The sequence below is a fragment of the Arachis duranensis genome, chromosome 5 (genome assembly GCF_000817695.3).
Source record: "Arachis duranensis cultivar V14167 chromosome 5, aradu.V14167.gnm2.J7QH, whole genome shotgun sequence".
Taxonomy (NCBI): Eukaryota; Viridiplantae; Streptophyta; class Magnoliopsida; order Fabales; family Fabaceae; genus Arachis; species Arachis duranensis.
Window position 1 is genome coordinate 2,612,364 of NC_029776.3, and position 13,667 is coordinate 2,626,030.

Genomic DNA, 13,667 nt, shown 5'->3' on the forward strand with positions numbered 1-13,667 from the left:
TATTGACTTGTTGAGTTGAAAGATAACCTAAAAAAATATGTTTAGTTAACCTTAAATATAGTGTATTAATTGTATTATTTTATATATTTTTAATAAAATAATTAATTATATTGATAATTAAATTCGAATGCTTGTCTATAGCAAAATGTAAATAATTCTAAGCTTCACTTTTTTGTGATTTTTCTTTTTTTGCTAATAAATCAAGAATTAATCGGTCACTAAATCCAAGCACTAAAATGTCAAAAATTTTAGTCTGCTTAGAACCTTGGTAAATAGTAATTGGCCCAAACTTCAAATACAATTCATCTGTATTTTTAATTCGATTTTTTTCATGAAATTGTTATGGATATTTGAAAAATCTTCATTATGTAGCATGGTCTTGTCTCTTCTCTTTCCATAGTCACACATGGGCGAGATTAATAATCTACTTGACTCTTGATTATAGCAACAATATTTTGAGGTGTAATATGTGTGTTCATTACCTTGAGACTCTAGTATTTAAGTCCTAGTAGTAATAGAATTAAGGAAGAAACATGTGCTTCTCTTCTTGTGGCTTCATATATACAAACAAAAGAAAACCCACTAAAAAAAGGCTTCTTGTTCCTCAACCATGCATATGAGGCAGTCTTTCTCTTTTGTTTTACCCATATTTTGTCACTACTTTTATAAGCTTACCATGTTTTGTCCCAAACACTAGTAGTAGTGCCCTTCATTGTGATTTAAAGCCAAGCAATGTTCTTCTTGACAATTCCATGGTAGCTCATGTCAGTGATTTTGGCTTAGCAAGGTTGCTTTCAACCATTGGAGTGTCTCATATTGGAAGTAGTATAATTGGACTAAAGGGAACTATTGGTTATGCTCCTTCAGGTATCACACAATTTTGAAACCTTATAGTAACCTGAACCTTCATGTTTTATATATACAGCTTCAAGATAATAACTTTAACTTTGCATTTCAGAGTATGGAATGGGTTCTAAGGTGTCAATTGAAGGTGATATGTATAGTTTTGGATTTCTAATTTTAGAAATGTTAACCGGAAAAAGACCAACAGATGAAATGTTCAAAGATGGTTACGATCTTCGTAGTTATGTCGAAATGTCACTTCCACATGACATTTTGAACATTTTGGATCTAACTATATTACATGAGGAATCAAAACAAGCTGCAACAAGAATTGATGAGGACCTAATAGGCCTTATGCATGCTAATGCAGAGAATTGTTTGCTTTCACTCTCTAGGGTTGGACTTGCTTGTTCAGTGGAATCACCAAATAGAAGGATGAGTATGGTTCATGTCATACAGGAACTGAATCTGATAAAAACTACTATTGCTTCTGATAGCTTAATGGAGGCTGAGGAACCAACTCAAACTATTGCTTCTACTTGAGTGATTTTATCTTTCTATTGCTACTTTTGATTGTCTTTCTTTCTGCTCATCTTCTAAGTCCGGCCTCCAAGAAAGCTTTTTCATTTTAGATTTTTACCTTTTTTCAATAATTCTATGTGTAATTTTCATTCTGTAAGAGTAAACTAAACTTTTTCTCTCTGAAGTTATGTGATAATTATTACATTTTACCTTTTGCTTTGTTATGCTTATATTGAAACCATAACTATAGCATGTGAACTAATTTGAACAAATATTAACAAATATTGACATTTGAATAAACATACCCAGATTCCTCTTGAATTTCAGGTTGTTGAAATTTGAACTTGTCAAATGTTAACAAATATTGAAGCTCAAATCACTAACTAATTTGTGAATTCTGAAACTTGGGTATGATATATAAATATTCAATTGTTAAGTCATACACATGAAACTCAACAATATACAGAAACAACCTACGACTAGGATTGTGCAAAGTTAACTATAAAACCATCCAAAATTTACGAGAAGGCAAACCTACTAGTTTGCTTCTATTTTTACCAAGTTTATATAGTAAGATTTACAAAGGATGGCTATGGAAAGCCACTGCTATGGGGAATTTTGAGCAGAAATACTTGCACAAGCTTCCCTGCCAATGCACCAAACTCGGCTCCGACTAGGAGTAGCCGATACTGAGCTGGACTTGGCATCAATTGATGAGAATTCTATATCAGAAGTACTGCCACAACTCGATTCGCAGTACTGATGATCCAATTTGTTCATCCTATCAAGTAAGGAGTGCCTGATATGTGAACCAACCACCCATGCTTCGGAGAGGTTCGTCAATGCTGGGGAGCAGATTGAGGTCGCTGGTGAGTTAGGATTGCTTAGAGAATCTTCTTGCAGTATATCTCCAATTCTAGAGAGGATGCTGAAGGCTAAGTTTCCAAGAACTCTGGAATAAGCCTCCAAAATGGACTGCCCAATGTCCTACATAAGTAGACACAGACAAAGGTTATATAGTTCTTGTTTTTTTGCTTTTCTTTTTCAAGAAACTTCACAGAAAATCCTGTCTTTTTGTTCTTATTTTGTATTTTCATTTTTACATCACAATAAGGGTAATAGGATAAGCTTCCGGCCCGCAATAAATTGGATGCTTTTACTTTTCTTTTCAATTGTTTTCTCTCTTTTTTATTTTTTATTTTTTTTTTGGCTTGAAACTGTATATGGCATTGACTTGTTCAAAGTATTTTTGGAACAAACACATAGGCAGGGCTGTGAGTGAAGCAGATAAAACCAAAATACAAAAAGATTGCAGCTTGATTTCTACACTACTAATAGTACAAAACTCACCTTGCCATATTGAACTTTAGTAGCATCAAGAAATGTTTGAGGAAGGTTTGGATATCTGAGTTTAATCAGCTGCAAAAGTGTTTCTGCCCGTTCTAATAATAACTCCATTTTATCAACCTCTGACATAGAGTCTTTCCCAAAAGACCATGAAGTTCTAACTGGGGATTTGCCATTAAGTTGTTCTGCAATTCTCTGTTTCCATGAGAACATAGCAGCTTCCAATTTGTTAATGGTGTCAAGGGCGTAATGCTCAGATTTTAGATTCAGGGATTTAAGCATATCTTCTGGAGAGCTTGATTCAGCTGTCAAAACCTTGTAAAGTTCCTGTCCAAGGTTTGCCTTTCCAGACTGTGACAAAGAAGACATCAAGCAGATTTAGTTACAAGGCAACGTACTCTAACAGCATTGAAATTTCTTGAAAATGTATCACTAGATTTTCACCTTTGCAAGTGCATCCTTAATAATATCTGGCACAGGCATCTCATGCAGCACATTTTCATTGATAGATTTGGCAGCCTTGAACACTTGACATAGCACCCTTCCCTGATGAAGCAGCCTCTTCCTTGCAGTGTCCGAAAGGCCGGTTCTTGGAACTTGGGGTGACGGAAGCCACCACCTTTTGCTTTGCTGTGAACTCGTGCTCCTCCCTTCGGCCCTGCTTCCTCCCTCTGCATACCAGAATTCAGTATCTACCATCGAATCTAGTGCCTCCTGTACATTGGAAAACACCAGAACACAAATAGAAGTCTTGGTAAGTCATTTGAAATTTTAAGTCCAAGGTCAATGGATGACAATAAAGAGATGACATACAATAAGCATGGAGTCCAACTTCTGAAGTGCTGGAAGGTTCATGTGGATGTCTGCGCGTGCTTTCGGGGTCATAATCTGAATAAAAGAGATCACTCACTAAATTCAATATAACGCATTATACGAAAAGAAAAATTACAATCTTTACCATCATGCTTAAATATATTATACCTCAAACATCCCTCCATTGGCACCACTTTGCTTCGCAGGTACTAGCTCAACCATGTAGTTGGTAGGAGACAGTAACCAGTCCATTTCTCTTCTCCATTTGCTCTTCCTTTCTTCAGATAGAGGTTCCAATTTCCAAAGCTCACCAAAAATTGTCACTGCATAGGTTCATTAAGTAAGCACTTAGATTGGCTTAAAAAGGAAACCAGAATAGAAATTATTAATGAATGAGCAACAGCCATGTACTTAAGTTAAGTTCTATGGTTTAAATTCAATATATGGTTTATAATATTTTTATTTTATTTTTGTATTTTTGACAATTGACATAAGAAGCATTAACTAGCCAATCCTTCTGTCTGCGGCTGTGTTAAAACCCAGAATGAAGAGTTTTGCTGGCAAGTGGTTCTACCTAACTCAAGCAGAATTGTGATGTGATTATTAATTATTCATATGAACTCGGGGCAGACCTGCTAGGTTTGTGATGGCATTCGACAGCGCCAAAGCTGTGTTGAGTCCCTTGGTTCCCCCTGTGACATCTTCACCTAACAACAGCTTTGAAAATTTTTCCTTCATGGCTTCCACATCCGAATATTGGATAGCATAAGAAGGTTTCTCTTTGGCATAAAAGTGCTGAGGACTTTCCGCGAGTTCCCATACTTCTTGCTCATCCCTTTTCATTGTTAAGCATTTCGAAGAGAATGATCCAAAAGCATCTTTGCTGGACGAGCAAGTAGTGGAATCATCATCTTCAAATGAATCAGTTATGCATCCATCTCCTCTGCTTGTTCTGCTTTCATCTTCATATGACTGATTATTTAGAATGCAACTCTCAAGTCCATTATACGTCATTATCCCTGAAAAAGATTTCGTTCTAAATTCATTAAAAACTGTGATTCCAAGCAGTTGTTATACTTAGGATTGAAAATTAACAATGTAGTTAAAAGATTTAGAACATAAAAAAGGCCTTGCTGTCAATGTTGAAATAATACAGGAATATATTCTCTGCTGCTAGACAAGTATGCATGCAATGCAGGCATAAAGCCAAACGTTACATAGCATTTTTTTAAACAATTAGGACTCTGGTATTAGAATAACTACATTACATGAATATAATTAATTGGTACATTAGAAATAGAAATCTGAATTATTTATAATTTCATTAGCTAGTAGCACGATACATCTAAGAAATAGCACTAATAAAGTATAGATCTCCCAATAGAAGACAAAAAGAGCCTTGACAAGTGGTTGGATAGAGTTAATTCTATCATGGAGAATGAATAATTCAGATTCCCTCACTTCTCTGACACACGATTATTGTTACCTCCAAGTTCATGTAAATTTTATAAGGCAACCTATATCAAGATTGACTAGATTACATGTTATGCTGGCTAGCCAAAATCCATATATTTTTCCAACCACTATATTGTCGCAAGCAATAATGCAACGGTATTTACACATCAAAGTTATAAAAAATAAATATAAATTTACCCATCAAAGTATTCGCACATGAGACAAACAGATAAGGGCATAGCCATCACTTCCCCATCTGTCAAATCTGTTCAGAACCTTGCATGTTTTACATCATAAGCACCAAGCACGTAGTCACATGCAACTATTTATCAACGACTCTTTACGTCTTCAACAAAAATAATAATCATTTTGGACATAGAACACTAGAGTTGAGAATACAAAGAGACAATGGAGAGGGATATAAGATAGGTAGTTTGTTTTTGGAAGATTTATTAGAAAGTTAGGAAATTTTTTGAAACAAAAGTGATACATAAACAACGGATTTTGACTACTATACTAATTAAGAACTTGATATAAGTTCCATAAAATACATATCTCTATTATTTTTTAGTGTACTTGTTAGTGTAGATGTATAGTTATCTAAATAGATTGTTTCCATGGCATTTATGTTTTTTTTTTAATCATTATGAAAAATTAGAGACACTTCACGATTTATAACATAGGGTAAATTAAAATTAAGTACACTTAAGATAATACCCAATATTTGGTTTCATTTGTCTCTAGTTAGGAGCAGATGAAAGTTGTTCAGCAACATGCATAACCCGGGATTTATGCATGTAGGACAAAGATTCCAAATGGAAGTGAGAAGTTTCGGGTGACAATAATGACAGGATAGAAACAACAAAAGCTCATGCAGTTGAAGCCAAACAGATGAAAAGAAAGAAAGAAAGAATCCCCTAAAATCCATAGTAGAAAGACCAAAGGAAAGAACAAGAGAGAAGAATAGTAGGGCAATGAGTGGTGCGTCCCCACTCCGAACCTCATTTACTTACTTCAGTTTGTCAGAATCAAAGGCAGAGAAAGAAAGAAAGAAAGAAAAGTAGATAGTAGTTGCGTCTAATTAACAACACTATCCTGGGCCCCATGCCACACCTACATGTCGGTCATTAGACTTTTCACAATCAATATTTTCATTACTTTAGGGACACAAACAATAAAAAAATAAATACAGTACCCAACTTAATTAGAAACACAAAAATGCTACCTTTCATTTGGATCAAGATCCTCTAAAATGAAAAAATTGGTAAAATAGTAAATTAAAAAGTTAAATATTTTTAAATTAAGATAATGAGAACACATTTTATGAAAGTTACAAACGATTAACCCATCACTTTATCTCCTTTGATGATCCAAATTCGTGTAAACAAACGCTTCTGCACTACTATAGCAGTTTCGTTTTCTTTGTTCTATTTTCACCATGGCAGCATGACTCTTGTGATTGTTCTTATCTCAAACAATAAGAGGAGCCATGTCACAATCTGAAATAATGGATCGAAGCAAACGGTTTGAAATTGTGGGGTGCCACCATTTGCCTCAGGGAAATTTTGATAGAGAAACCTCGCCGTTGTGGGAATATCAAATATAAATTGGTCCCCTTCCCTTTCTTCAAACCAAATAAAAATGTATGAGAAAGAATAAAAGGCTCCCAACGTAAAGATCCTAATTTCTACACTTGGCTGAAATTTCAGGATCAAGAAAAATTATATTGAATGGAGTAGGTGAAGATCTACAGTTAAACTCGTTAGCTTTAAATAATTGAAAGAACTGTATGGTAATAACTGGTCAAGCTATACAATTAGAAAATGAGGAAGTGTCCTCAAAGTCAAATTTACCTACTCTGAGTGGAAGAGTACAACTAATTAACTATTTAGGATCACGGTTGAAGACTAGATTCATTCGCTTAATTAATTTCGATAATATATATTATGATCTCAATTTATTAAAAAGGTGGTGTTACAACTTACAGCAGATAGAGAAGGAGTGAAATTTATTATATACGAGGCTGTGACAAGTTTGATTAATTAATAACTTAACAAGCCCTGCAATCAAGTGAACACTAAACCTATACTAGCTAGGAATATAGTAATATAGTATCATGAATAAATAACTTACTGGCCGCATGAAATTGTAGATATTGATTTCAAATTCAAATATTGCTTTCTTACTATTGTTGATGAGAGATAATAAAAATAAATGGATAAACATACATTGCCTGCTTGAACCTTGAAAAACATTTAAATCTGATCAATGGGTTGGTTGCTTTTATTTTAGGGAAGATTCAGAGAAATATATACCACGGCAGAGACGTAATAATTTCTTACTTCCATTTTAGAAAACTAGCTTAGTCATGAAATTATTTTAAGTCTCTTATAATGTAACATGGGAGAGGCATTGTGAGACAGAGGTATCGGCAGGTAGTGGACCCCACAACTCTCTTTACATGTCTTTAATGTTAAAGACTACAATAAGAAACTCATGTACTAATTAATCGAAGTGTTATAATGTGTTATATTATAAATACCTAAAAAAACAAAAAAACAAAACAAAAATGAATAAATAAACAAGTGAGTTATTACTTATTAGAGTATGCAAGAGAGTATGAACTTACTTTGTTGGTCATCAAAATCAATGCTAATTTTCCATTGTCTAGAGCAGCAAGCAAGTTTGTTTCTCATGGTGAAGATCCCTCTTTCCTTGTTGCCCATCTTATCCCACGGTCTTTGTATAATAAGCAAGACAAGGTCACTGACTCAGTCTAGCTTCAATAACTCTTCCTCTGACCCCTTCACCCAACACTGTACCAAATACCATTACTCACCCTCAATTCTCAAACAAATTTTTCATCAAATTAGATATAATATTGTTCATAATATGGAAGTTAATTGAGTATTAATCAGTCAGGGTACAAGCACAATGGCATTGGCATCATGGGCCACCATGTCATAGTATTCCCTCAGCATTAAATTTCACAGACAAAGTCACGCTTGAAATAATTCCCACAGCACCCGGGTTTCAAAATAAATCAAATAAAATCAAATTCCACTACATGATCACAAATTTTACTCATGAATCCAATAATGCATACTCAATCACGTTATATTAGCCAAGTTATGATGTATAATTATGATACATTATGGGATGATTATTAGATTAAACTGAAATTTAATTATTTAGTTGTAGTTACTAATTAGTAATTACTAATTAATTACACTTTGGTTGTAAAGACTAAAGAAAGGAAACATAGAAAGAAAAAAAATAAAAATAAAAGTGTTGTTGGAGCAAAAGGTTACTAACATTAGTAACCTTTTTGAAGCAGAGTTGGTCAAAAGTTCAAAACCACAAATCAAACCGTCATAAAGCAAATCAATGGAGTCTAAACCATGGGTCACACAAATTCCACCCTTTTTCGGGTCCCTTAACAAAGATACCAGAAGAAAAAGTGGCATTTTTTTCCCTTCTCTTTTCAGCTGAAACAAACAATCCCTTGCGACGCATGAGAAAGCTAACAATAACTGAACCTAAAACAGTGTAAATTAGAAAGAGGCAAAAGAAATGAACAAACCTGAGAGAACGAAACCTAGCATAGCATTGTTGATTGTAGAAGGCGAGTAAACAATGGTGGAACAAAGCTGGTTGGAATTGGAAATGAAGAAGGGAGAGAGGGAGAGAGAGGGAGAAAGAAAAAGAAGAGGAGAGTGAAGAGTGAAGAAGGCTCCTCAGCAGTAAGTGAATCTTGACCGTTGAAAATAGTGGTCCAAGTGAGTCAAACGGTGTAGATTGCGTGAGGGATTAGTTCAGAGGGGACGATGGTAGGGTGGGGCCCATGGGATAGCGCTCTGTCATTTCATTTGGTTCAAAGTAAAATATCATAATCATGGTCTTGCATTTCAAATTCAATAAATTATTACTAACCTATATATCACTCTAGCTATCTCTATGCATTCATTAATTCATTAATCATTACTAATAGTTCGATTTTAAATTTCATTTGTATAGTGTAGCTGATATTCTTTCAGAAAAATAGATTAATGATTTAGTAATTTATTTTTTTAGTCATATTTTAAATTTTTAAATGAGTAAAATTTACATATATATCTTATCTTTTAAAGAAAATCAAATATTAAAATATTTGTCTTTATTTAAAAATTAAAAGAATATAATAATTTTTGAATAAAAAAAATTGTTTGTTAATTTTATTTGATATTTTATTGAATTTTTCAAATATTGAATATTTATTGCCAAATAAAAAATTGTCTTCCATGAAGATTTAATGGGACATCTTCATAGTAATTTTATAATTTAATAAGAAACTAAATTATTTACCAAACTAGCGAATTGTGTATATAATAAATGAATAAATTTGAAATTGATGATGATTTTTTTTTCCTTTGAATAACATTTGGAGCTATATTTGTTTATGAGAGTCCTTTTTTATGAACATATTTCTGAATAATATATAGTACTTAGTTATTTACTATAGTTACATATTTGTTAAAAAATTATATAAAAAATATATCTAAGTTATCTTTATATGAAAAACATGATACGCTTTAAAATTTATTTTTATATAATTTACTAATAAGTATATGTGATACTTATTTTAATTTTTATTTTTAATAAAAAACATTATTATATAATTAAATTGAATCTCAATAAAAATAATATATTTTAATGGTGTTACTAATATAAATTTATTTTAAAAAAATTACAAAATTGTAAATACTTTTTTTTCATTAGCTTTTACATTTTATTTTAATTTTTTTAATTTGTTTTAGTTTTATCTTTAATAGTTTAGTCTACTCTTATTTTTAAGTGAGACAAGATATAATAATGTAGTGTACGTCAACTAATAGTTTTACGTATTAGTAAATATGTCAATATTTCTATTAATAGTACTAACACTCAATGGCATAGTTAAAATATATTTATAATGTTAGAAATACAATTAAAACAAATTAAACATTAAAAATATTTTTAAAATTTTTCAAAATATTAGAAAAAAAAAAGTATACTTTAACTTACCAAATGAAGTGAATCAAGTATTCAAGTGATAAGTGATACCAACAACTAAACATTGAGTTTCACTCAGAGAGAATGGGGCAAAACATTTAATGGATATAATTTCAAATTTCAAATTGTATATGAAGTGAGTTAAAATAATTAACTAGAATAGTATAAATGAGATACAAACATATATCCAATTAATGTCTTAAGGGTTTTCCATCTGATTATTATCAAATTGTTTGGAGTTGGTCACATGACTGATATTGACTTAGAATTAACTCAACAATTAATAAATAAACAAGCTAGATTCACATGCAAGAAACCAACCTAAACGTTATGAAATACAAGACATTAATAAATAAATAATTTTTAGGTAGACAATTCTAACAAATGAGTAGGATTTAAAAGAAGAACGTTCAGAATTCAAACTTAACGCATGGTTTATTATATATATGATAGAAAAATAATTTGTCAAAACCTGTGAGCCATAACACAATTAAGCATGCATATGCGAGTGATGTATGTGGCTGCATGCATACATTATTTTTTTAAAAATATTATTTATACACTAAAATTAATCATTAAAATCAGTTACTAATATATTTATATATAAATATATATATAATTTAATTTATTTTTAATGTATATTTATATATATGTATAATTTAAAATCGACTATTGGTATAAATTTATATTAATAGCGATTTTAATAACTAATTTTAGTGTACATACACTTCAGTGTTATTTTTTAACCTAATTCCCCTAATTTGAGGGCCAATAAACGTGCCGATACTAAGGGCCACTGTCTCTTAATTTGTCCTTATTTGTCTTGTATTCACATCAACCAGCAATGGCATATACCCTGGGGATTGGGGAATAAATCTTCTGCTATTGTCAACTATAATTTTTCATTATATATTTTTTGTGTAGAATAAAGAAAACATATATATGATAAAAAAAATATTATATTATAAAATATTACACTTAATAATATTAGTAGGATCTATATATACCCCTCGTATGTATGCTTCCGAAGCGAGAAATTGAGAACTATGTATACCACTGTAATGTGAGAAATTGAAAAAATTACACAGTACATAATAAGAATTTTTAAGATGGGAGAAAAATTGTGGTATTGTTGAAAATACTGTAATTGCCAAACTTTAATTACAAAGCTTAAAAGACACTCAAAAGTAATTAACCAGAGTCAGGAGCTAAAACTTTTGTTCGAAAGAGAGCAACATAAAAAAAAATAAAGATTGAAATGTAGTATATATAAGGTATGATGAATTGATGTACTATTCATAGTAAAAAAAAAAAAAAACTATTGCAGTAGTCTTGCATACAAAAATATAATTGATATAAAATTGTTCATTTTTTAATTCAATTAAAAAAAATACAAATATTAAAAAGAAGTATCACAACCACTCTTTAACCAAAGATGCATATGTGAGGATCTTTAGTCACTAAAACAAAACATAATGGAATAAAGAGCAATGTTAGAGAGCCAAAGAGGTATTAACTAAAAATTAATCAAATATTTTGGATGAATCTAAAATGTCTATGAATTAATATATATGGATGTTTTTTTATGAATGTTCTTTTATATATTTTTCGAATTTTTTTGTATTGCAAATGTGAATATCTCTATTTCTTTAAGAATTTTATATTTTTTAATTTATAAATATTTAATTATTTTTGCTAAAATATAATTAGATGTTTCTTTTGTTAAGTGTTATGATGTTTTTTTTATATTAAATGAATATTTTTTTATAATCTCTCTCATAGCTATCCTTATGGCTATCCTCCCTACGATGATGAGAAGCACAGACTTGTAGCCATAGTCATCATATGCATAATCATCACGGTCATGTCCTCCAAACCTGGTAGATTTATCATATCCTCAATCACCATAGTTTTCAATGCTGCCATAACCATCTCGAAACTTATCATATTTTGGGAACATGTCGATATCGGCTTCCCTGTAGGCATCAATCTGATTATACGGCTCATGATAAGCAACAAGCAGTTGCACTCACCGATAATTTAGCTCATGGACCGCACCATAATCCTCAAGAGCCTGTGGATTCAAGAGAATAAGCTATGTTAGCAACAAATAATCAATCATGAGAGGAGTGTTAGTCAAATCCAGTTCTTATTCTCACTGCCCTAACAGCTAGCTTTCTTTTATGGAGCTTTCAACTGCTTCGAACGTGTTCTTGCGAGTGTTCTTGCGAGTGACACCGCGGTTGAGGGTAGATAGTGTTTGAATGAGGTGGTTGAGGAGGGAAGAGGAAAAGGTTTTATCAGTGACAAAGAGAGATCTGTGTATAATTGTTGGAGGTGGGTATGTTAATATGAGAGAGAAGATAAAAGCTTTTATAGGTTTTAATTAGATTTACTTAATTAATTTTAAATTTTTTAAATTTTGAATTCCATAAATTTAAAATTAATTATTAATATAAATTAATGTGATTTTATTTAACTTTTGGCTGATAACCTCTTAGTTTCATATATTTTTCCCTGGAATAAATCACCCATTTTGATGTATTTATCGGTCATTGTATTTATTATTATTGGAGACACATAAGAAGATAAAGATAAGTCAAAGATGACACAACAAAATCAGAATTTCAGAAAAATCACTCTACTATTTTGCATATTTATAAGAAAATAGTTACTAGTAATTTATTAGACTTGTATTGAGTTTATTTTAACAATAATTTATCTAAATTCTTTCTTTAGCACACCTGCAAGCCTAACAAAAAATCCTGTAGCTCAAAGCTTAACACTCTTAAAAATAATTGGGATAAAACTAACTATTCAAATTCTTGAAAAGTTGCAAGCTACACTTCATCACTTCTATTATGTAAAGTTACATTCGAAAGGGAGATAGATTCTAAAAAATAGAAATGAAAACACTAAAATTAAATTAGATCTATATATTATGTTTGGTGTAAAATATATAAGACTGAATTATATTTTAGTATCTCATTTAGTTTAAAATATATTTGACGATAAAATAAAAATATTTACTAAAATACTCTTAGTTATTAAAAAAACATTATTAAAAGTTTCATCCCTCATTTTCTATTAAAAATTTCAGTTTTTTATGTTTTCGCTTTTTAAAAATACTGAAGGCACTAAAATTTTTGTATTTCAAAACTAAAATTCTAGTTTAAATCTCTAGTTACAAAATATGTCTAAGCCTCAATCTTCTAGTTTCAGTTTCAATTTCTAAAAAAATACTACCTAAATAAAAAAAACTCTTTTATATCAAGCTTAACCGAGTCAACTTGAAAACAACTCTATATTAAAATAGATAGTCTAAATTCACATTGGAGAAGCAGAATCATAACAAAAGACAAATCAACTGTTTTACATAAGAAAATAAATCTCAACGTTCATCATTGAGCACCTTGTTTAATAGTTATCTCTAGATCCACCACATACATGCAGAGAAACATAATTTATTATGGTTATTTAGAGAAACACAAACCCAAACATACATATTATCATTGAGAGAATTTTGAGAACCAAAAATTTGTCAATAATAAAAATATTCACACTCATCAACTAAAACTATAATCATATCAACAATTAGTCATGGTAATCAAATCCCTCATATATTGTTCGTTATTAACTAGATCAACTACATAATA

At 31.0% G+C, this 13,667-nt stretch overlaps 2 protein-coding genes across 2 annotated transcripts; one reads left to right on the plus strand and one right to left on the minus strand.

Annotated features, from left to right (window-relative positions):
* Positions 1-633: 633 nt before the first annotated feature.
* Positions 634-1,456, plus strand: LOC110280876 (putative receptor-like protein kinase At3g47110). Its single transcript, XM_021141964.2, has 2 exons — positions 634-867; positions 959-1,456. Exons 1-2 carry the CDS (start codon positions 753-755, stop codon positions 1,384-1,386), a joined length of 543 nt encoding a protein of 180 aa, XP_020997623.1. The 5' UTR covers positions 634-752; the 3' UTR covers positions 1,387-1,456.
* A 305-nt stretch (positions 1,457-1,761) lies between these two features.
* Positions 1,762-8,658, minus strand: LOC107487072 (rop guanine nucleotide exchange factor 14). The gene is made up of 8 exons (XM_016107651.3): positions 8,564-8,658; positions 7,610-7,796; positions 4,158-4,544; positions 3,694-3,848; positions 3,526-3,600; positions 3,157-3,426; positions 2,716-3,063; positions 1,762-2,352 (listed from the first exon to the last, which is right to left on the minus strand). Exons 2-8 carry the CDS (start codon positions 7,704-7,706, stop codon positions 1,972-1,974), a joined length of 1,713 nt encoding a protein of 570 aa, XP_015963137.1. The 5' UTR covers positions 7,707-7,796; positions 8,564-8,658; the 3' UTR covers positions 1,762-1,971.
* Between the last annotated feature and the right edge of the window lie 5,009 nt (positions 8,659-13,667).

Bases quoted from the DNA above. Each gene is read 5' to 3' on its own strand.
- LOC107487072 (XM_016107651.3), bottom strand. From the start codon at position 7,706: ATGGGCAACAAGGAAAGAGGGATCTTCACCATGAGAAACAAACTTGCT. The intron at 3,601-3,693 runs GTATAATATATT...TCTTTTATTCAG, and splicing joins CCAATGGAGGGATGTTTGAG to ATTATGACCCCGAAAGCACG. The intron at 3,427-3,525 runs GTATGTCATCTC...TCCAATGTACAG, and splicing joins AGTTGGACTCCATGCTTATT to GAGGCACTAGATTCGATGGT.
- LOC110280876 (XM_021141964.2), top strand. From the start codon at position 753: ATGGTAGCTCATGTCAGTGATTTTGGCTTAGCAAGGTTGCTTTCAACC. The intron at 868-958 runs GTATCACACAAT...TTTGCATTTCAG, and splicing joins TATTGGTTATGCTCCTTCAG to AGTATGGAATGGGTTCTAAG.